The 23,852-nt window shown below is 40.7% G+C and overlaps 1 protein-coding gene across 5 annotated transcripts in view; it reads right to left on the minus strand.

Annotated features, from left to right (window-relative positions):
* The window catches only part of aplp2 (amyloid beta (A4) precursor-like protein 2), a 52,389-nt gene that overhangs the window by 6,962 nt on the left and 21,575 nt on the right, over nucleotides 1-23,852 (minus strand). For 2 of the 5 annotated variants that reach the window (XM_041994136.1, XM_041994134.1), the window contains exons 2-14: nucleotides 18,219-18,392; nucleotides 16,326-16,455; nucleotides 11,713-11,825; nucleotides 9,516-9,727; nucleotides 9,115-9,314; nucleotides 8,641-8,808; nucleotides 6,295-6,428; nucleotides 5,820-5,894; nucleotides 5,336-5,494; nucleotides 4,175-4,303; nucleotides 2,068-2,167; nucleotides 1,168-1,341; nucleotides 466-501 (exon numbers count right to left, since the gene is read on the minus strand). In XM_041994136.1, the coding sequence (XP_041850070.1) occupies nucleotides 466-501; nucleotides 1,168-1,341; nucleotides 2,068-2,167; nucleotides 4,175-4,303; nucleotides 5,336-5,494; nucleotides 5,820-5,894; nucleotides 6,295-6,428; nucleotides 8,641-8,808; nucleotides 9,115-9,314; nucleotides 9,516-9,727; nucleotides 11,713-11,825; nucleotides 16,326-16,455; nucleotides 18,219-18,392 (1,804 nt within the window). The remainder of the gene's footprint in view (nucleotides 1-465; nucleotides 502-1,167; nucleotides 1,342-2,067; nucleotides 2,168-4,174; nucleotides 4,304-5,335; nucleotides 5,495-5,819; nucleotides 5,895-6,294; nucleotides 6,429-8,640; nucleotides 8,809-9,114; nucleotides 9,315-9,515; nucleotides 9,728-11,712; nucleotides 11,826-16,325; nucleotides 16,456-18,218; nucleotides 18,393-23,852) is intronic. The other 3 variants (XM_041994137.1, XM_041994135.1, XM_041994138.1) reach the window with 2 other exon arrangements.

A 23,852-nucleotide genomic window follows, 5' to 3' on the forward strand; every position in this document is an offset into this window, starting at 1 on the left:
GTCAGCAGCAGAAACACTGAGCCTCAGACTTGGAAACTACGTTTCACAGCTCCTATCAGGAACAGGTCGACTGAGGAGGAGGGCATGAACGTGGGTGGTGGAATAATTAAGCAAGGTGCTTTGACAAATGCACTGAGGACTAGATGCAAGCCAACACAAGACTGAGGAGTCTCTCTGAGTGGAGAAAGAGACGCGACTTAGCTATTTAGACTTTGAAGCTACTGGCTTTTCTATTAAGCATGAAGTGATAATCCTAGTATGATGAAAAGCATAGGAACAATTACGAAAAAAAAACAAAACAAAAAACAAAAAAACCAAACAAACAGAAAATGAACTGGCAGGTGGCTCCAGATATTAGAGAGGTGGTGGGATAGAGAGAGAGGAAAATAAATGGGACAAAATAGATGGAAATGGTTTGGGAGGTTGGAGGGTAGCAGGAAAACAAAACGCAACAGAGGCACCAACCTTTCTTGAAGGCACGTGGGGAGTCTGATAGATCGCCTTGGTGTTAGAAAATGATCAACGGAAAAAAAAAAGATCAGAAAAGAGGAAGGAGAGAAGAGAGAAAACTTAGGTAAGAAAAGAGAAGGCAGGATTATCAAGCTATGTTAATTGATTAGAGGAAAAAAGTTCAGCAAGGAAAAGTGTGAAAATAAATTTGAGAACTCAAAAAAAAGGAGCTTTTTCAGAATTGGCAGGCTCTGTCTAAGCACTCCAGGTTTCTGGCATGTACATGAAATGGTCCCAGGGGCTTTAACTGTAATTTGTCATCCATTTCGCTGGAAGCACTCTAGCCATAATTTTTTCTTTCTCCTAAAGGATTCAGTCTTTTGTTTGGCACAAATGTGATGGAGAATAGAACCATAAACGCTCATTTTCCCTTCAAGCTTCTGGCTTCAGCTCAGTTTTATCTGAACTGTAGTGCTGTGTTAAAGGCTTGGCCTCGGGGAAATGTGCAAGCACAGATAAGTTCCACCCCATGGCTCCACAGCACATTCACATCAGCATACAATGCGCTGTAAACTATTCTCCCTCTGCGATCAGCAGCTCTGGCGTGCTAAGTCACCAGTGTCTTTAGAAAGACTTGTGCATGACCTATTGTTTTTCAAACAGCCACAGTGTTGTTTCCGATGCCGCTTGTAACTGCGTGAGGCTGCAGCTGCTCACCCTCTGTCTCTGAGCGGGAACCCAGGGATGTGACCTGGATGGGACGGTAAGGCTTGCCCTCGGACACAGGAACTTCCACACTTTCCTCTGACGACACAGTGACATCTGGCTGTGATTCAGAGATGGACAACATGAACTGGTCCATGTCAGCTTTCTGCTCCTGGAGCAGCTCGTCTGCAGAAGAGAACAGGCAGTATGAGACTTCCCTGCACGTGCTATTACCCGCCAACCCTGCTCGTGGCAACAACATGCTAATGGAGTGCTACCAATTACTGTTAACATCCACTTTCAACAGTATTGAGCTGATGAGAGACAATCGCTCCCATTTCTGCTAACTTCCAATTAGTACTTTCTTAGAGCTATTTTCTATGTAAATCTGCACATTTCCCTAAAGAATACAGCACAATGAAAACTGTGACCCAGTTCTGTCACTACACTGGCTCCAGTTTAATTTATGCTGCAACACCACACTGTAGGTCCTTTAATGAAACAGAGGAAACTAGAAAATATTTAAAAGAACCGACTTAAATTGCACCACTGGTCATGTGGGTATAATTGTAAAAATGTGGGCTGTTGAGCAAAATAACACCTAAAACCATGAGAAGAAGCTGCATAAAATTTTTCCTGCAACTTTGGACTGAGAATGAAAGAATCACTGTTTCATTATTGTCTAGCATGTCTTTGTCTTGTATTTGTATTTACTTTTCTTCAAAGACCCACTTTGATAGTCTACAAGAGACACAAAAAAAACGTCCCTGAGAAACTAGAGAAAATGAAATGTATCCGATTTATTATGGGTGAATTCCATCACAGTTTTCATTTCACTTCATTCTTATTAATACAAAACAACCACAGCTGCTGCTGTGCAGAGGTTCCTGGGGGCTTTCAAACATGACTCACCAATTTCATCCTGAATTTCATCAGCAACATAGGGCACTTTGTAGAGCAGAGATAGACTCTGGTTCATCCTCTCCTCAATCACCCGCAGGTGGGTCATCACCTAGTATTGAAAAACAGAAAAACAAGGAATAATGTAAATTAAATCCTAATAAAATTTGAATTTTTTCGTCTTTTCAGTGAAACTGCTCCTCTTCAGGCAGATGATGATGTATTTTACTCTTCAGACTTTGAATAATAAATAGAAGTTTCCAAAGCTCAGCATGTTAACAGCCAATTACTAACACAATATAACTGGTAAAGTTCAAGAAAAGAAGCTTGAAATCCCTCTACTGGAGAGGAAAGATTTCTTTTAAAAAAAATGGAAAGCTTTTGAAGGATAGCTGGTTATTTTCATGGCACTAAACAAACAAAATAATCTTTATTATTATCCTCACAGTAATCCTGCAGCAATAACATATGGAGACATTATTAAAGTATATTTATTAAAATCTTGAAATTGATGCTTTTACCAGAAAATCTGGCTTTTTATTGCTGCTGGGGAAGTTTAGTAACCAGCAAAAATGGCTTACTGACATCATGCATTACAGATTAAAAATAATAAGAAATGTGTTAGCAGAAGACATAATCCAACTCAAAGTTGATGAAGGCAAAAAATAACAGAGGAAACAGGTAAGGAGGTGTAAAATAACCGTTTTAGCTCAGTAAGAGAAATAAACTGCAATGCCACATGTGCAATAAAAACACATAAGTGCTTCTATTAATCAGTATGGTCCTGAAATATGATTAATAGTTAGACAAATATGAGGGCAGCTAAGTCTTCAGTCAAAGAGATGTCATCTCTGAGACAAAATTAATTCAAATAAATTCAGATTCACTCAAGCATTAAACAAGTTATCTGAACTGACAACCACCAAACAGAAATGGCTCTAAACTTTCTACATCCCAAACATTACCAGTATTGCTATCACCATGGTGTTTGGAGAGGAGAAATAGTTCCACATTTCTGCTTCCAAATTGGTTGGCATGATGTGAAAAGCTGCTTCTGACAGAGCTGACCAGCTCTTGGCAGGTGGCTGGTGTTTATTTCCCTCTTTGATGATTGAGGGTTTTAATCTTCCAACACACTGCTGCAGTGCACCAGAAATAGCAACAGATGGCAATAATGCACCTCTCCCATTGGAGGCGTGCTGCAGCCCTGGTGGTTCCTTCCTGTCCACGTCTGGAAAAACAATCCTCATTATGAGAGATTACACATCTCAGTGTTGGAACAGCGACCGATGCATCAAGCAAACATGCTGAACTTAGACAGGAAAGCTGTTAGAAAAGGAGAATAACCTTGATTGCTGCAAGGCACATAAAGCACAGCAATGCTGCCACTTCAAATGATCTTTTTAGAGCACTTCTAGGTCATGTGTCAAATCCACAGACTGAAATGTGGGATTATGTGACTGAAGAAAGACAGAGATACTCAGCTTGAACACATGAAAACACTAAGAGCACAGCTTCTTGTGACTGAGCACAAAGGTTTGCTTCCTCCCAGATCCCACACTATATCTATAAAGAAAAACCCTCCAGTTGTCATCTCTTCCCCTCCCCCCCGCTTTCAATGTTTTCATCCATCTGCTGCTTTATCTGTAATGGTGAAGGAAAACTATAAACGGTGTCAAAGGGCATCAACACATGCATACGAGTGCATCTAACTGAGGAGCTTCCAGCCAAATCCCTGTGCAGCAGCTCAGAGTCCAGAGTTACACAAGACCTGAGTGATGTGCTCGGATGAGGCTTAAGTGAATGAAACAGCCATCCTCCCTGCATCAGATGATCCTGCTCGCTCCTCCTGGGTTTCAACTCAGAGCGACGCACACTCTTTCCACCTCCTACACACTTACAAACAGGCAAGTATAAGCAGGCTGAGACATCATTATTCTTCTGTGAGATTTTAAAGAGGCTTGGCACATTGTTTCTATTTAACCAACAGTCTTTTTTTTCCAAAACCAGTACTCTAAAAAACATGAAATCAGACAAAACTGAGCCAGACAGAGTTGAAAAATTATAGACTGCATGAATCAAATAAGCTCACTTTGGGTGCTGGGTCATTTTCACCTACCTGTGACTTCATCTGAGCAGCTTTTTCAGGATCCACAGCCAAAACGTGCTGGTAGTGGCGGATGGTGTGCTGGCGGTCCTTGTTCTCGGCACGGACGTACCTCCTCAGGGCCTGCAGGATGCGGTGAGGCTGAGGAGGACAAGCATGGTTTCTGTTTAATTTTCATTTTGTAATATTCCCCACAGAAGTTTCTTATTTGATGTGGTACAATTTGATCATACTCTTATTTCTCATTTCATGTCTTTGATCTTTAATAATTTTTTTAATTTAAAATTTGTATTTTGTATATAATTTTATTTAATTATTGTAATTTTATTTAATCTTCTATTTTGTTTGATATTTAATTTAATAGAATTTTTAGAATTTGATTAAACTTAAAAACTTAAAATTTCCATTTTTTATTTTGTATTTAATTCAATTCAATTTTATTCTATTTTTTTATATTTTATTTTATTCAACTATCCTACATAAACATACTCACTTTAAGCTTCAGTCTCTAACAAACATGCAAGTACCATATATACACCTCTGTATGTCAGAACAGGAAGATGACCAGAAGGTTGTTGCCACATGTGAGGTGCAAAACAACCCACTGCTAAGTAAAATTTCATTGCAAACAAGATAAAACTTACAGCACGTATGATGAATACTAATTTTAGAAGAATAATAAAAGCAGGATAAAACAAAAGTCACCGCTCTCATATCATGAAATGTTATTATATTTGAAATATGTGTAAATTCACATTTTTCCTTCTGCTCTTTTCAGAAACGGATATGACCACACTTTCATCAGAGTGCCAGACCCTGTGCTGGCAAAAGGATCAAAAGACAATTAGATGAAAGGAATTAAAAAAAACAAACAAAAAAAAACATGACACAGGGATTACATCTGCAGACTAAAATGTGATTGACTTTGTGCTTTGTGAGGATTTTGGTATGTGTGTTTTCTTGGTCCATTAATCCATTCCCCTCATGATGAATTGAAATTTGACAGAGGGTCTTTTGACAGGATATGAAATTAGCCACAGGCCATAAGTAGTGCAAAGCTCAGTTTGGTCTGACAGAGATGTGTGTTTGTGAATTTGGTTCAGGATAGGAAAAAGAAACAGGTGAAAGTAGGAGATAAAGAATGCTCTCTATGGCTGGAGTGTGCCGGTTTACCCTGGGGGGGTCGGCCTGCAGGGCAGCCAGGTAGTTCTCCAGGGCCAGACGGCGCCGATCGTTCAGCATGGCCTCCACTCGGGCAAGGTGAGTCTCCACCAGCTGCTGCTTCTCGCTGGCTGCCTCCTCCTCCAGGGATTCTACCATAGCTTGGAAGTGCTGTAAAGAAATTCAGAAAGGTATATAAACATGAATATATATGAACCTTAACCAATGTGGCAAACATGCAACTTCTATTTAAATAAAAACACACAGCTCTCAGTTTCAGTCTTGTCGCCTTCCGGGCTTGTCAGGGGAGTTAGGGACTCATTTAGACTTCTCCCCACTCAGACAGTGCCCTAATTTAGCCTTAGAGTAGTAAAGACAGAGCAGCTGGTGAAAAAGAATCTTTAATGGAACAGGGACCAAGAGCCTGTAAGCCGTCATATCTCATCCAAACAAAGGGACAAAGGGGGACTCCCAGGGGGAAGGATCAGCGTCTTACCTGGATCAATGTCTGCCTCTCAGCCTTGGGCAGGTTCTTAGCCTGGCGATCAGCCTCTTCCCATTCTTTTCGTACCTGGAGAGACAGAAAGTAAAGGAAATTAAGTGAAATTCAAAGGTTTTATTGCATTTATTCACTCAGTGAGTCAGAAAATTATGGTAATTTTGGTAAATGGTAGAAAGAATTTAATTGTAAAAAGGTAAGAGACACTTAAAGCATTAATCTGCTTCTGGTTGCAATATTGTATTAACCATTTTCAGATTTTAAGCAGCAACCACACTTGCTGTCCTACAAATCTCTCAGACAGCAGGCACTTATAAAATTTTCATGTTTGTTCTTAAGAAATCTTTATCTTAGTCTCCAAGGTTTTACAGCTCTCTCAGTTTTATCACAAATTAGGGTAAAACGGGGAAAATGTTTCAGATTCACTTTGACAGATGACTGATCTTATTGTTTATTCAGCTCATTTCCTCACCCTCTCCATGCGGTTGCGGTGTCTGATCTCCAGCTGCTCCTTGGCTTTCTGGAAGCGACTGTGCTCCTTGTCATCAGCAGGAGTCTCAAAGTAGATGTCCACATCATCAGTGGGCTGAGGAGTCGGAGGCAGAGCTGCCGATTCAGAAACAGATGGTGGGTGGTCAAGGAGGGAAAGTGACTATTAGGCAGTACAGACAGGCTGGCAGGCAGACCGGCTGATCCAAGCAGACGCAGGCAGACAGTACGACAAAGACAGACAGACAACTGGGCATGTAGAGAAAGAGAGCCGAAAGAGGAATGCTGATGGAAGCTGAACCAAAATCCTCACAGAAGCACTCTTCTCATTGGTGTTCTTCCCCCCATATTACGTCTGATAAATCTGAGAGAAGCTGACAGTCTTTCTGTTTGAATTTCTTTCATCTTCTCATCGGCTTTCTGCTGACAGGTCGCATCTCCAACACTAATGGAAGCATCTCCGTGTTTGACAGCTGGGTCATCTGGGGCGGGGTCAGGGGGCTCAGTTCTGGCTTCCTCGCTGTACAGTCGCACAGGACCGACTCCTTGCATCACTCCAACTTGCAAAAAGAATAATGCTCCAGGCCGCAGACAGGTGTAGGGTTCATCATTGCACATCACAGCCAAAGAGGCTCGTTTTAAGATAAACCGACTGTCATGACTGTAAACTTTACTCTTAATTCTCATAAGACATTGGATTTGAAATAGAAAGGAAAATCCAGTTGGTTGTGTCCATTAACTGTTTCAGTTCAGAGAAAGAGGAGAAATAACACTGTAATATGGTTGGTTGGGTTTCTTTAAAAAGTAAATTAAGAATAAAATAGCTGTAAGCAAACAAAAACGTGAATAAATGACAAAAGCAAACAGACAAAGAAAGAAGACAAAAGTCAAGAATGTGTGTTTCATGTTAGCATGCATGTGAATGAATGCTAAAAGAAAAGTAACAGGTTATGCAAAATGTTAGAACTGCTTTTCCTGCATTTAATTTGAATTAATTTATAACTAAATAGTGCTTTATATTTTAAGTTTTACATTAAAAAATAAGAAGGAACTATTTAAATATCATATTATGCTAATTTATACATTCGTAACTCTGCTTTTGTTGTCAGCCTCTAACTCGAACGCTCAATTTTAGCTGCTGTCTCTTTAAGGCCCTGCTCCCATGCTTGAACTGGTCAGCTAACTGGTCAAAGATGGCAGCGTGAAAGACAGCACCTCACTCTATATAAAGCATGCCATACTAGCTACTAGGCAGCCATTTATTATTATGTTACTTTGTACTTTCTGCGCTTTACAGGTGTATGAGTATATGAGTATGTAGATGTAGAGTAGATGTGTATATGTAGCTTTCTCCAGCTGCTAGAGCAAAGTTAAAATCTCAACTAAATTGAGTACCTACTTTTTTTGGTCTTATAATCTAAGAAGTTACAGATTATTTAATGATAAAATAATCCCTAAAATAATGATATCCTAATAACCTAATATCAGCTTTTCTTTTACTATGTTAAATGCAAAAACCTTCAACTTTGTATAGTTTGTCAGGAGTTGACGTCTTTGTCGTAAATTTTCTACATACCACGTCTGGCCTTTTTTAATGATATCTTTTTATTTAATTAAGCTATTATATCTATTGTATTTGCTATTATTTATTTATTAATTAATTTATTTATGTATTCATTTTAATATTTTTTATTTGTTAATTGCTATCAATTAACTTAACATTGAATTGCATATTGTTTTTTCCCCCCTTTTTATAGTGTATTTATTTTGTTTTTGTATATTTGGAAGTAAATTTAACCATTGAGGGGTTAAAGGACTAGTGAGTGGAAAAAATGCAAAACCTTAACAGATGCCAGGTACTATTATTGAGTAATATATACCTGAAACCACTCATTTATTCATATTAATTCATATGAATTTAATTAAGAGAAAATTTGGAGAACAAATTAAAAATGTACATCATGGAGAAGTATCAAGATCTGATTTGAACTTAAACAAAAACGTTTGACTGAAAGATATAAAATTAATAAATGTAATGGTGGATGGAGTTAGAGGAATGTCCTTGTCTGCTTTGGGAATTTAACTCATTGGCCAAAAACACCATAACCGAATAATTTAGAGTAAATTAAGCTGCTTTCATTGATGTGATAGAGATGATTTGATTAGTGATAGCTGAAGACTGCAGAGCAGAACAGGTGCTCCCTTTAAAAAGCCAGTGAGACTAAACCTACATGATCTGGAGGTGTTATCTGCAGGGAGTCTGCAGCAGAGACACAGACAGTCAGCGGAAGAGGTGCAGTCACACAGGCCTCTGTCATGTGGGACTTACTCAAGCGTTTGCACACGGCCATGCAGTACTCCTCTGAGTCGAAATTGTTGCGGTTGCCGGCGCAGCCTCCGTAAACGAAGCGCACACACTTCCTCTGGCTAATGTCGAAGTGCCATCGAGGCATGGAGGCGCGACAGGGGCCGGTCTCAGCCTCCAGGGTGCACACCGCTGCCAGGGGACAGCTTGTTAGATCATCCGCCCACTAGAGGCAGCACTTCAATCCAGTGTCAATTACAAACTACCATTACATTAACATGACTAGACCTGTTATGATTAAACATGTCAGAGGAACTGTTTTGTGCATGATGAGCAGAGTTTATCTGCAGCTTGCCTGCAAATAAAGTGGATGATCTATCTTTTTACTCTGATAAAGGAGAACAGTACATCATGGTGAGATGGGAGAGTAAAGCTGATGGATACACTTATCTGCTCCCAGAGGAAGGAGGATCATATGTGATAAAATACATTACAAACCTTTCACTTCCTTTAAAATCTCATCTTCACCCCGGTTCTCTGACATTTCACGGCTCTCTTTCTTCGCATCTTCATCCTCTTTATCTGCCTCCTCATCCTCATAGACATAGTGGTACTCCTCTTCATCTTCCTCCTCCTCATCTTCATCCTCATCCACTTGCTTCTCCTTCTGTGCCTGCTGCTCTTCTACTGGTGTCTCACTGAGGAGGGGAGGAGATGGGTGAGTGAAGAGGTTTGAAGCCAGAAAAAGGAAAGATTTATCAAAAGAGGCAGAGCAGCTGCCATAGATCAGTGTCGCAACACTTTAATTCGCCCCAACGGCCAGAAATACCTGCCCTTCTCAGCGGTGCGGCTACCGCGCTTCAATATTTCAAAGATTATGAATACAAACATCTGCTCACCTGTCCTCTACAGCTTCATCCTCTCCCAGGTCAATTTCCTCATCCTCTACCTGCTCCTCTTCATCGTCCTCCTGAGAGGGCATGGAAGGTGGGGAGGACTCTCCGGTGCGAGAGGGAGGGCAGCACACATACTCAGTGCCGTGGAACTTGTCAATGCCGCAGGGCAGCAGCATGCCATAGCTATGCAGCACCATGGAGCTCTTGGAACAGGCCTGAGAAAGTAAAAAAAAAAGCTGCAGATTAAACCTGGAAAATATCATTTCACTTAATTTTAAGTATTAAAACTCAAATCTGAAGGTTTGACAAAGAGAATCCGAGTTTGCCCTTAGACAATTAAGAATTATTTTCTTAACCCACCCAAATTCATGAAGTAAATCTAACAAATAAACCACAAAAAAATGGACATAAATAAATTTTAGCGCAGCCATCCCTCTTTCGGTATCATCAGTTTTTCTCCATCATGATCAACTTTTCACTGAAGGAGTCTCCCAAGGAGACCTTGGATGTACAGCATGTGTTGGGAGTATTCTCCTTTATAAAAGATCACTGACTTCTTTCTGTTTTACTAGCTGAAGAAAGTATCTTCCAGCAGGTATGCAGGATTGCTTTCAGTCCATATTCAACTTGAAAGGGGGCCAATGTAATGATGGCTGCCCTGAGCAGCCCCCCCACTGAGGCCAGACTGATATCCAGGAGTCTGTTTATCTGCTTCATCAAAAGCCCATGGCTGTGTATGAAATCACTCACTACATTACTTACACATTAGACTGGTTTGTAAGCAAGTTGAGGAAGTTGGGCTCAATAATATGAACATTATAATGGAGGGTTTTCCTTTAAGTCCAGTTATTCACACTACCTGATAATGCTTTAAATGTTGCTGATCAGCACACAGTGCTATATATAGTGCGCTCCAAAGATGCACCATTAAAAATACTGTAGAACTGATGGTAAATAACCCACAATGTCTTGCACCAAAGAAACGATGGCTGACAATCAGCAACACTAGAACATAGTTTGTTTGCTTTGTTTAGCAATATAAATGATATTTTTTTCTCAATATTATATTATGAGTAAGAAGCATCTTGAACAAAATTACAGATGTATTAATTTCCTTTTTCCTTCAATACTGCAGGAACAAGAGATATGAAGGCATTTTGTATTTATTCTTTTGGGGAATAAAGTTGAATTACAGCCATAGTTTTAATCGCTAAGCATACAATAATATCAGAAACGAACAATCTTATGACTTTTCCTCTTTTATTGTACTAGTCACCTACAAAAAGAAAAGACTAAACTTAAGTTTATATGGTTACAGGTTGCAAACTGTGGGTGGAAAAATGATTAAGTCAGAGGAAATCTGCTTAAAATCAGCATTATTCATCCTCAATTTCATTATTCTTGGTAGTGTGGTAAGAGTGAGAGTGTCAGTCCAGCTACAGGACAAAGAGCTGGCTCTGTATTGTTTACTAACATGAATCATGTGCTGCATTTTCACAAAGTCATGCTGCTCTTTAAGTAACCTGCCATTTTTTGACAATGCTTCATTTTATGTAGCAGCTAGAAGGACGCGGACACAAGCTTAGCTTGATGGCTGCTGAGAAACTCCACTGGAGGGTTGGAGGATTAGCTGCCCTGCTTAAGAACAGTGGCAGGTGGCAAGAGACGAACAGTGTTTTCCCACCAGTATGATTTATCAACTCTTAGGTGTAAACATTTTCTTTCCGACTGCACTTTGCTGGCACCTCTGGACGTAGGCCTGCAGACGATGTTCACGATGTGACGCGTTTAATATGTGTCGAGGAAAAGTCAGGAGGCAACAAGCAGGGGTTGATGAGAGTGAAAGCTTGATGGGAGCTGCTGTTCTTACTGCCATGGTCAGAGTGGCCCCTAATGGCTGGCTCTAGAGCTGGCCGAGGGGGATTAGCTGTATTACAGCCACAACACTAATCTGATTAGGAGCTGAAATGTGAGGGCTCCAAGTCAGCTTGTGATCAGAGGACCTTAGAGACTCAGAGAGACAGGTGGAAAGATATTCAAGAGGGAAGATTGGTGTAAAGTCAGAATAGTATGACCAGTATGGCAGAAAGAAGGTTTTAAAATTTATACAGATTCATTTCTAAAAGAAAAGTTAAGTAGTTCTCTGCAATCTCCGATGAGCAGACTCCCGCTGTTTCTTATGAAGTCACTATTTCTGTACCTCTTTGGCCACACCGTGCCACTGCTGATGGCTGACGCACATGTCCATACGTTCCTTGTGGAAGAACTTGCACTTCTCTGGGACCAGGAGAACGTCACTCACAAACTCGCCCACTGTAAGAGAAAAATCACATGGACCGACCAATATGCCGGTTAGTCACACCACCAATCTGTCCCCTACAAAAATCATTCCTCTACAACACTGCCAGGGTTAGAAGCAATAAATCACTTGATGGGACTAAAAAAGAGAATAGCAGATGAGATGAGCCAGAAAGGGAAACCTTTAATAATTCATAGCTGCCTGGTCCTTTAAATTTCATTACAGTGGTATAACAGAGCGGGTGTTTGACACTTGAACACCTGTGTGAGCACCCGAAGCAGAGAGGGATTCATCCATCCTCTTCTGTAGCTTCTGTGGCTCAGCAATCGAGATGGCAGTGGAGAAAATCAAGTTTCACACTGTGACTTTTATAAGGTAGTCAAACCTCCTCCTGTGACTCAATGATATCATTTGCTTGATGATTTCAATTCATAGATGTTGTATTCATAGAGCAAGTTGACAGTAAGCAGATCCGGGGGTGGTTTAAAGGCCTTGAAAGGCATCTTGTGACTTCCTATGAATAGTTTCAGGTTGAAAACTGGAGATCTAAATATGGTGCAGGGGTTATGAAGAAAATTAAATGAAGCAGCAACTACTGGCTGGCTGGCTGTGTGACAAGGTGCTCAGGTAGAAACAGAAGGAAAGCCAGGCAGAGGAGAGAGGAGTCAGGAGAAAGGGAGGGATGACTAGGAGTTTTAGTGCAAAGTCCAGGCTGAGGTCAGAATGGGCGGACAAAAGACAAACAAAGGAGGGTCTAGAGGCCTGGGAACTGTGTAACTGCTCATTTAGTGGTTCGCCATAACCTGGGCCTGAAGTGGCGCTGCTGGAGCACAGGCGAGGCAGGCAGAGAGTAAAAAAGCAGTGTTTTGGAAAATGAGAGGGTAGGATAGGAAGAAACGAGAGCTGGAAATAGCAGAGGACTCAGCAGCTGCTTCTCATCTCCGCCCAGGAGGTACAGTAACAACCCCCACCGACCCCCACAGACCCGATGTCTGTCTGCTGTGTGACACCAAAGCTCGAAAATACAACAGATTCCAACATTTTTAGCGACCAAACAGTTGATTGACTAATCAGTAATCAAGTAATTTTCAAGCTTTAAAATAATCTCCTAAAAATCAGTCTGAACACCACTCCTCTGAAAAGTGAGTGTTTCTATGTTTGGTGTTTTCATGAAATTTAAAAATTTAACATTTGCTTTGCAGTACAGTAAAATGACATTTATCAGATGATGATAAGAATCCCAACTATTGTATAACCTGGCAATGTATTTGTCTCTCAGCAGCAAGACAAACATTGAGAGAATACTCAAGAAAGGGTGTCATAGCTCCCACTAACCTGCAGCTCCATATACTGCCCACAGTACACCTCCGTCCATCCCATTCCACTCACATGCTGACATTCCTTTAGCCGTGAGGTGGACTGGATTTCAAACAGAAGCCGTCTACAGTCACACTGCAGTGGGTGATGGATGGAGGTGTTTGGAGGACAGCTGTGCCCTCTTCACTGCAAGTAATGCCTGCTCCTGTTCATCTGTGGGTGACAGCATGCACTACTTTCTCTGTGACCCCACCTACTCCACCTACCTCTCTTTTAACCTTCCATCTTTCAGATAACTTTTCTAACACTATAAAATATGCGGACTGGTGGCACTACAAGGGTCTCATGCATGTGAAGGTAAGAATATAGCCAATGCATCATGAATTCCTTCAGCTCTGATAGGTGGTAAATAATAATAATAATAAAAAAACACCCAAGATCTGCTTGTCAAGTGCAAGGTAAGTGTATTTCATTGGCTCCCCAGAAAATGTCTGCAAACGTAAACTCATAACAAAGTGAGTGGAATAATCAATATGTAGGATATATGATAACTTAAGACGTAAAATCCAGGATAATACTGACTTAAAATGCAGACTGAGCAGTTAATGTCAAGCATTGTGATTTGATTTCCGTCATTGTGGCTAACCTTTTTGTTTATATTTGCATCATGGATTGTGAAGAAATCTGATCTGCTGCCATGACGACAGGATTACTTAGCAGGCATGAATTAAGCTGGAGGTCAGTGTTGCATAATAGGAACCGAATTACCATTTAAAGCTTGGTTTCAAATACCAGCTCACGCTAAGAACTTTTTCCTTTTTTTTTAGCAATTGTGTATAATTTTTAACTGTTATTTTTCCAGGTCTGGCCATTACCTAATATTTTGTATAACTTACATTTCTGCTTGCTGATTGCTTTCATCCACAACAATGTGATTCAGTGTTTACAGCTCAGCAGCGAACTTCTCTGAAGGGGTGAAGGAATGTAAACAGGCAGAGGTGCGGTGTTCTGATACAAGCCTGAATTTGTTATCAACTTATTCACTCAGCACTGCTGATGATAGCAGTGTTTGTCATTGTGTGCCCTGCCTTTTAATGAAACCACAGACTTAGTCAACAGGAAAAGCAACAGGAAAGACAGAAAACAGAAGTAGAAAGTAGCTCAAAGTGCTGCAGACTGCTGATGTGTCAAAACCAACACCACGCACACCAACCAGTGCCCGAGTCGCACATCTGCCACACTGTTCTCACTACTCCACATATCATATTAAAATAATCCACTGGTGTTTCACAAAAGACATCATGCTACATTGTTTACAGAGCCATGGAATGAGGGGAAAAAAAATCACATTCATCTGCAGAGTCATTGTTTGGGAAAAGGAAACATGGAGGGATTGTTACTCTGCATGAAGAGATGGGATTCAGCAAGAGCCCCTTCCTCAGCACCTGCATTATTCATCTAAACCTATTAACTTGACATGGGTGCAGGTTTGACCCTATTAATCATATACTCCAAGCTGTAGCCCACCTCCCTAATCCTGTTTCATTTTTTCTCCCTTTAATTCAACTATAATTACTCTTCTGTGATGAATGTGCGGAAGAACTTCTGATGTTCGTCCCTACAAGATAAGGATGGACATCCAAAATAATGAATAATTTACAGCAGCTTGTCATCATGTTTGATTTGACAGGGCAGTCTGACAAATAATGGACTAGAGAAATGAGGTGGGGGCGGGGGAGTCAGATCCACAATGGTTTTCATGGCATATGATCAGAGCCTCCAACTAAGCTCCTAACATGCTCCATTACATAATTAGGCAGAAACCTTCCTTGTTGCCAACACCTTATGTTTATCTGTCCTCCTCCATCTGTCTCCTCTGCTCCCTCAGTTCAGACTCCTCATCTGCAAGCCAGCAGAGCAGCAGAGGCCTCTATCATTTGACAGCGCGTGAGAGTGCAGACCTTTAACAATGATGACAGAAAATGTGCAGGAGCAAGCAATGACGCTATTTAATTAATCTGGAGGAGGTAATTGGGATTGTATTAATCAAATGGCAGTCACGTCGCTGCAGCTGAACTATAATGAGAGGTCTTGGGCTGTTGACAGATGCAACAGTCAGCCACAGGAGCTAACAGGTGTGGGAGGTAGGTAGAAATACAAAAAAATATATAGATAAAAATAAATACCTGGAGACACTTCAGCTGAAGAATAAAACTGAACTTCAACTTTTAATTGCTGAAAATTCAGTTTAATCACTTTAAATTCATATTAAGATGGATCTGAAACAAGAAAACACGGAAAACTTCTACACATCAGGAGATTTTCCGCTGGCATTGTAATGTCCTGATATAAGAAAAGGGAAAGTTTGGGGGATTAGTTATGCCGTCTCATCTACATTCCAATCTTGGCTATTAAGTAGTCGCTTAGGTTGTGTGTTTGGTGTCCAATGATTTCCCCCCAAATCCTCCTCTTGTCTGCATTTGCCAAAAATGCTCTTGGATGGTTGCCTATTTCACAGTCCAGTGTAACTGCTAATGGTTTTTTCATCTCAGAAATCAGCACAACTCAATCAGTGAGAAGCTTTTGGACTAATGAAAGGGGCCAGAAAGTGTTTGCAGCATGAAGGTAGATGTTTCTCTTCCTCATATACCTGGACAAACACAAAGTGAAGCTTTGTTTCAGGACTCCATTTCTCCTGTTATTGTGGTTCTCAAAGGAAGCAAGAGCGAGTTGTGTTTTTGTAAGTCTGGGGAAACTGAGCCGTGTGGCCTGCAATGTCCGAGGCTGTATGTGACATTTCATAAAGCAGAATATAGCCAAGTTGCCACTGCTGATTATAGCGATGCTGCAGGGGACAGAGGAGGGAAATGTTTGTGACTGAGCAGGCGAATAGAGAAAAGAAGAGTAATAAAACAGGCTTTCTCAGAGCCCTCTATTGCTGACCCTGTACGTCTGTGTGAGTTTATGGCCACTGTCGAGGGGGCAAATAAGATTGTGCTTTATTGCTCTACAAGCCTCCCCAGCAATAACAATTCTCAGTCTGCAGCTCATGGCCAGAATTAGTCAACTAATTCAGATTCCAATATCACTTCGTGTCACCTCCGCTGAAGGCAGAGAGGACTCAAAAGTTTGTTTTTCTTTACATTAAATCAGGAGAACACCCAGCTTTTAAACAACCAATCTCCACACAAGCTTACCTAAGCATTTGTAAGGCACCACAATGTGGGCGTGGCCTTTGCACACCTTCTTCTCCCTTCTGCACCAGTTTTCAATGCGAATTGGTTGGTTGGCTTCCACCACATTTGTGATTTGGAGCTCAGGATACATCTGTTGAAAAAAAGACAAAAAACAGTGCACATTAAATAATGATAGATAGTTTATCTGTGTGTGTTGTTGTAGTAGGAGGGTACGCTAAGTGGGGTTTCAATAGGATTAATTTAATCCACATTTTATACCCTGTAGATGCCATCTGCTCAACTGTGAAAGAGCCCACAGTTTAAAATTTCTCTAAATGCCATCCAAATGTCATCAGGAAAATGAAACTGAAGCTTTTGAGGACAGATGCTTAATAATGTGTAGACCTGCTTTTTTACCTTAGACAGCTGGTAAAACGTGACAGCCTCTTGGATTGGCAGATACAGTGTGAGGAACCAGTAAGCGTGAAGAAACCATTATTGTGTAAAAACACATCCTTAATTTTATAAGTAGTCAAGAAAATGATAGGCAGAGGGTCTGGTAATTGAAATGCCACCCACGAAACAGTAAATAATATACATCCTCCCAGAAAAGCTCAATTGCTTCTCTGATGACAAATTACACTAAAATGAAATCTTTAACCTTGAATAACAGACTTATTCAACCTGTAAATATACTAAAATGTAATATCTTGTTTGCCTCATCCATTGTCTTCTGGTTATCTGTAGATATGCATTTAACTCAAATGTCACACTACCCTTAACACTGCAGGACATCCCACTAGACTTCATTAGCACGGCAGCAAGTACTTTCTAAAGTTAGTAACATTTAGCTGCAAACTGGACCAGTTAGACTGAACACCAGTGTGCAGGTTACAGGGGCGGAGCTGAGGGGTGGCCATGACCACTATGCGCCTAAAAACTACAGTGTAAAAGAATTACTAGCAGTGGTAAAGATGGATGTAGAAATTAATTCTGGGGGTTATGTATAGCCCCATTGGTACAAAGGCTACAACTCCTTGGTGCAGCCGGCCCAGGTTCAGGTCCTGCCCTGCATGTCTTTCCCCGCTATATCTGCCTCTTTTTCCTGTCCAACTAATATCAAATAAAGGCCACTAGAGCCCAAAAATCCTTAAAAAAAGAAATTACTTCAAATGTGAATGGACAGTGGTACATTTACAGGACGTTTACATGTACAGGTAACTACTTCAACATTGTGTACATGTGTATTATCTTCTTCTATGTGCCTTTTAAGGTGTTCCTTATCTCAAATGGTGCACCTATCAAATAAAGCTGGTACTTCAGTTTTAAAGCTTGGAGGGTTTTTGCTTCATATAGAGTTGTTTGTCCATTCAGTGACACCACAGTAAAAATGGTGACCCACGGCAAGTAGATGTTAGAACAGTTATTTCAGTAAAGTGATAAGATACCAATAGTAACACAGTTTTTATATTTTTCTGTCATTGACCTTTGATTTTGTTACGCGCTGCACCTTTAAATCTGACGTCCCTACACAACCGACAATTGAGTCCTTTAATCATCTTATAAAACAATCTATCATTCAGATTTAATTAAAATTGCATCTATGCTGGAAACTAAAGTTAGCATGATTTGCTTTACAAAATGCTGCATTCATCCTGTTTTATTTTGTTCGACATGTTCAAACTCACATTTAAAAAACATCACACTCCCGTTAGCATACTCATCAAAGGTAAGATAAAAGGAAAGGAGGATACTGATCTAAATAAACATCTCCACCCTTAGTTTTCCCTGAACTCATATCTTATAACTTACATAGTCACTTCTCTTATCCAACGGACCATGGTGCGTGGATTTCAGCACATCTACTGTATGACATCAACTGAACTTAGATGAGTCTGTGTCGCTGTGACTCACCTCCTGGCAGTACTGCAGCACGCCCTCTTTGGTTCCTACACAGCTCTTGGTTCCGGACGGGTCGGACTCCCAGCGGCCAGTCTGAATGTTAACGTGCATGTTGAGTTTTCCACAGAACATGGCTACCTGTGGTTCGGCCACTGCGAAACCCGTTCCTGCATTGGCAGCTAGTGCCTGCAGTAGGAGAAGGAAGGAAAAAGAAAAATGATCATCATAAAGCTCATAAAGGATGCAAAATATTCTGACAGATTCAAGTAACTCAGCCATGCATTCTTTTTATCACAAATACCCTGAAATCATTCCACATGAAGCAGATTCAGCTCACAAGCTGCAACAGATATTGCATTGCACAGATATTGGTATTGCACACTGTGGCTGCTACTGCAACCCAGTGCTGCAGTACTGAGAGAGGAGAGATGAATTGAATGTACAAAGGGAATGTTTGGCTAGGTTTGTGGTGAAAGTGGAGTGGAGTTTTGATGGGATTTGTGCATAAGTTTTTTTTGCTCTGATGCCCATTTAGTGACTGCACACAGAGAGAGAGCGAGAGAGAGAGAGAGAGAGAGAGAGAGAGAGAGAGAGAGAGAGAGAAAGCGAGAGAGAGAGAGCGAAAGAGAGAGAGAGAGAGAGAGAGAGAGAGAGAGAAAACTCTGCAGTCTGTCATGCCTCACAAAACAGGACATTCCTACTTTAGGACAGAGGTTTGTTTGTGTAGACCTCTTGGGAGCAAAGTCTATCCACAAAAGATACATCATTTACTTTCTTCAAGGTAAAAAAAAAAAAGCTGAATCAGTCTACCGTTTGATCAGCTTTACAGAGACGTAAAAACAAGAAAGAATGGCTTATTGTAGGTTTATAGGAAACTTCTGTCTCTTCCTTCTAATGCTCATCTAGCAGCCTTTGAACTTGAGAGGAAATCTGCTATCTTTGCCTCCCTATCATTATTTACTGAGCTATGCAGACCCTCCCACTGCAGAGTGGAAGAATGAACTCTTCCAATCCTTCACTGCTCTTCATACAGAATGGATACATACAAAACTACTTTGTAATCAGCTTTCACGTGACAGGCTTTTAAATTACTTGAAAAAGTGATAGCATCAGCTCCTGTCTAAGACAATAAAGTCATGGCCTGCCAACACTTGCATGAAGCAAGGGGTACTACAATGTGGGAATCTCTAATTAACCAGTGAGGCGATCCATCACTGTATTCCAAACTATCCCAGAACACTCACTAAGGAGCCTCTAGACAGGAAGTGAAACGGAACTGATGCCCTCTTGATTGTCATTATGTTATCAGGCTGAGTAAACAGGCTTTAGCCCCATAGAGAGATCAAGTAAATGAGTGTGGACTGTTGAGCAGATGTCTGACCCTTTGCTAGGTCCTCGGCCTTGAGGAAGAGCAGACTGAGGTATCCTCTGTAGCATAAAACCAAGGACAAAACAGCTGAAGAGGGAGACTTGAGTAGCAATGTGTTTGACAAAGCTCTCCATCTAATTCTGCAAAGGCTCACGTGCTGACAACAGTTGCAGAACAGAAAAGAGCGAGAACAAAACAAGTGCTGTGTAATCAGCAGTTGGCTGTAGTCTGTGATGAGCTGCAGAGCCAGCCAGAGTCTGCACTCACACATATTCTGAATCCAGCTTCGCCACACATACACCCACCTGCACTGACAGTATTTACACCCACAAGTTAACCGGTCATAGGCTGAATTCACTTATATGCAGCTATGATCATAAATAAATGGCCTTGTTTAATCTCCTTGTCTCTTTTTATTGAGACAGTCACAGAGAATTAGAGAGGTGGAAATGGTGGGAGAGACAACAGTGGAGGTAGCAAGAGCCTTACCACGACAATAACATTAAAAAACAAAAAATGGGGCTGTCCAGACTCTACTTAGACTCCTTCTACATCTCGAAATGTCTTTATTTCTTAAAGTGCAACAAAGGAGGAGGAGGCAGAGTGGAGGAAGTTAATGCCACTGCCTTTAATCTGGAGTCACATGCTTGTTTAGCTGTTGAGAAAAGAGCTGCCCTGAGCCAGACTTGAACAAAGAGAAGTGCCATGTGAGGGCATCCGAGAGCTAGGCACGTCTTGGGAGGGGGGAGGATTAGCAGCTTGTTCACGTGCCTTGTCCAGTCATCAAAGGTTACCTGAACCAGACAGATAGATAGTTTTTGGTTTTGAGGCAACATGATTTTTTCTTTGGTTTCATATTTAAAAAACATTGCTGTTTTCCATCCATGATGAGCCTTGTTACCCAGCAAGAAGCAACAAAGTGGAAACAGGAAAAGAAAAATTAGAGATAATTATAGTAATTAAATATAATAATGCAAATCCTTAATGTTGCAGTGTAGCAATAACAAAAATACATAACAAAAAAAAAATAATTAAAAACTTTCTACTGGTGTGTAATCTCTATGCTAAAGTATTGTTATATTTCATGAGCTTTGAAGAAACCATTTATACCCATTTGAGCAGTGATTCTTTCACAGTAGAGCATGAATAATAGTGCAGCTTTTCCCAAAAGGAACATTCTGTAGAACAAAGGTCTACACATCTAAAGACTCGTGCAACAGCTAGAAAGAAATTGAGGTTTTATGAGGCAGGAAAGCCTTGCTGGATATGCCAGTTGAGTCATAGACAACATTTCATCAGAAGGAATAATGGAATCCAAATGTGGATTTTAAATAAATGTGTTTATAATCTTTTTATGTCATCGTCCTCTTGTCTTCAAGTCATCATGATGATGTAGGTTCTATAAAAACATCTTAGTAATTGAAAATCTAAACTATGTTGACATGTTAGCTCACATTTTTGGTCTTTGTGTTGCTGAAACACACAAACAAACACGATACGGAAAATTTGTTGCCACGCCTAATGATGAGCCTCCTCTGTCATTACTGACTCACTGTGAGATGAAACATCATGTAAGTGCGAACACCTGCTACTGTGTGTAGGTTTAGCTACAGAGGGAGAAACAAAAGGAGTGAGAGTGGGAGGGGAAGTTGGGAAGTTTGGAAATGGGAGAGGCAGCGAGAGGGAGAACAGCTCGGGCAAACATTGTGAACAGCAGCAGCAGCAGGGAGCGTGCACCGTTGGTGCTGACGTGCTGGTCGGAAAATTATTCTCAAATGAATTCAGACTGAAATGCAATAAAGAAAGGCGAGAAGAGATGTAGGAGAGACAAGCCCGCTACCACAGACGCTTGTCAAAAAGCTGTGTGGGCTCAAGATCGTTTAGCTCATTTTCTCTCTTTACTGCAAACACACACCAGCATACCGCCGCATTCCCAGTCTGCCTCCAGTACACAAACACCTTTTATTGGACTGCTCGGTGCAGACTGAGCTAAGTTAGGCAGAAAACAAGCTGACACAAAAGGGCTTGTTGTAAAATAAAGCCTGAAGCATGGGTTGCAACATACACCCCCTTTAATTTTATTCTCATAAGGAATTAAATACTGTCTGAGTCTGGTGCTATAATTTCTCTGCCTTGGTAGTGTTCAACAGTACCTGGTGATGCTTGTTGCAGAGGTATGATGCTGCTTTGTGATAGAAATGGACTGTATATTAAACATGATTGAATTAAGCTTGTATAATTCTTTTGTAAAGAGCAATGAAATTACTATAAAATGAATGTAGTACATGCTTATTGTCAATATTACAACCCTGATAAGGTCACAGACCTCCTAAAAGGAATTAGAAACATGGAGATGTAAGAATAATATCAAATCTTTGCAGGATAATTGTTTGTGACAGTGAGGGGAATGAAAATGAATCAATTCACAGAAAAAAAGGAGTAAAAAAGCTGCAATGAAAGGCACAAAATGGTTTCCATTAATATTTCTGAATGCAAGGGATCCAAGTCTCATATCTACAACAATGCTGACTGGATGCAAACCAGCAGAATTACAAAAGAAAGGAAAAATAAGAAGAAATTCGTTTATTTCCCTTATAAATGAAGTTACAGAAAAAACCTCTTGGAAGGGTTGAAGTCAAGTATTACAAGACCTACCACACAGCATCTGGGCATACTCCAAAGAAGCTAATCCAACCTTTGTGTGTGCTTGTGTGTGTATAAACAAATGTGTGTATGTGGTCTCAGGTCGACCACTTAAGGCAGAATAATCTGCAGCGTGCCAGCTGAGGACACACACCAGGAGAATAGTGGGAAAGTGGAAATGAATACATGAGAGCTGCACCACTTTAGGCAGCAGGTTTTGAGCCTCACCGATGGCCCACCAGCATAAACGTGCAGGTTGTAACTTAAAATCTGCCAAAACAAACCAAAGCATAAAATTTCTCTGTGACCAGGCTAATGAAGGGGGTGGCGCCTGGCCGACATCTCTGACACATTTTCTGGTAAATTGCCCATGGTGCATATAAAAACAGCCACACTGCAATCAGCTCCAGTGTCAACTGGTCTATAAACCTTGCAGGCCTTGCTGAGGGGTGGCAACTGGTCTAATTTTGGCAGGGGTATGGTGAAAGTTAAAGCAGCTCCAGAATGAGGCACCAGTTCATGGGTTCTCAGCATGCTTAAAGTCCATGTGACTACAGAGAAATGCCTAGCATCAATAATCCACCTAATCCTTCTCTGTGGTGACTTAATGCTTAAACAAGATGTAGTTGTGAGAAAGTAGGAAGAAATCCACAAACACATGTACTGGAGTAATGGTACAACTTACAGGCATAAAGAAGAACTCTTATCTCTTAATGCATTCAATAAAAAAGAAGTGGGGTTTACTGTAATTATTATATATCACTAATATGTGGCGGAGGGAAATTAAAGTAATTATATTTTTATATAAGCTTCAATAATAGCTTTTATATAACAGCTTCAGTGGAGCAGATTTTTTTCTGTGTCTTGTGGTTTTGTGTCTTTGTAACAGAATTTTCGTGTATAATACCAAGTGCTTTCCCTCTCAACAATAAAACTAAATGATACATTCAGTCTGACTTGCTGATCAATGAATATCTCACCAGGTGCTCTCAAAAGATGAAAAGGGAGACATTTTTATACACTGATACAGAGATGCAGTGACGTTTGTTGACTGGAAATGGAGTTTAATGTCGGTCATTTCTCATTCTGATAGCAAATTCATTTGTGTTGCGAAAACCAAACAACACTGAATATGGTTCACTTTCCATAATTTTCCTGGAAGGCATTTCTCAAAAAAAGATCCCAACACTACAACCTGCATGGCGATAATGACAGCCGACTTTCCCTGAGATGCTGAATCCATACAGTCTTAAACACAAACACAAACCACGAACAGTCCTCATCAATACAGTCTGCGAGGATTTTTTCTTGTGGAAGATATGAAATTAGGCCAGAGAAAGAAAACAATGTTATGTGTGCCTCTGTCAGCATGAGTGTTCCTTGTGTGTGTGATTAACTTGTTCTGTTTTCCTCTTCAGTGATTGGCTGGAGAGATTCCAGTGGGGGTATAAAGCCAAAAGAGGGATCTTGGTGTCCTGGCTGCCACCACCAATGCCAGCACTGTTGCAACTCTGTTTGGTTTCTTTGCCTTTGAGTTGACAGTCATCTGTTGTCCTGTTTTCAGTTTTGGTGTCTTATAGGTTAGTTTGGACTTTAGGTTGGTGGGAGCAGCCCAGATCCTACGGCCCACTGCG

Source organism: Melanotaenia boesemani, chromosome 9 (assembly GCF_017639745.1).
Source record: "Melanotaenia boesemani isolate fMelBoe1 chromosome 9, fMelBoe1.pri, whole genome shotgun sequence".
In the NCBI taxonomy this organism is placed as follows: Eukaryota; Metazoa; Chordata; class Actinopteri; order Atheriniformes; family Melanotaeniidae; genus Melanotaenia; species Melanotaenia boesemani.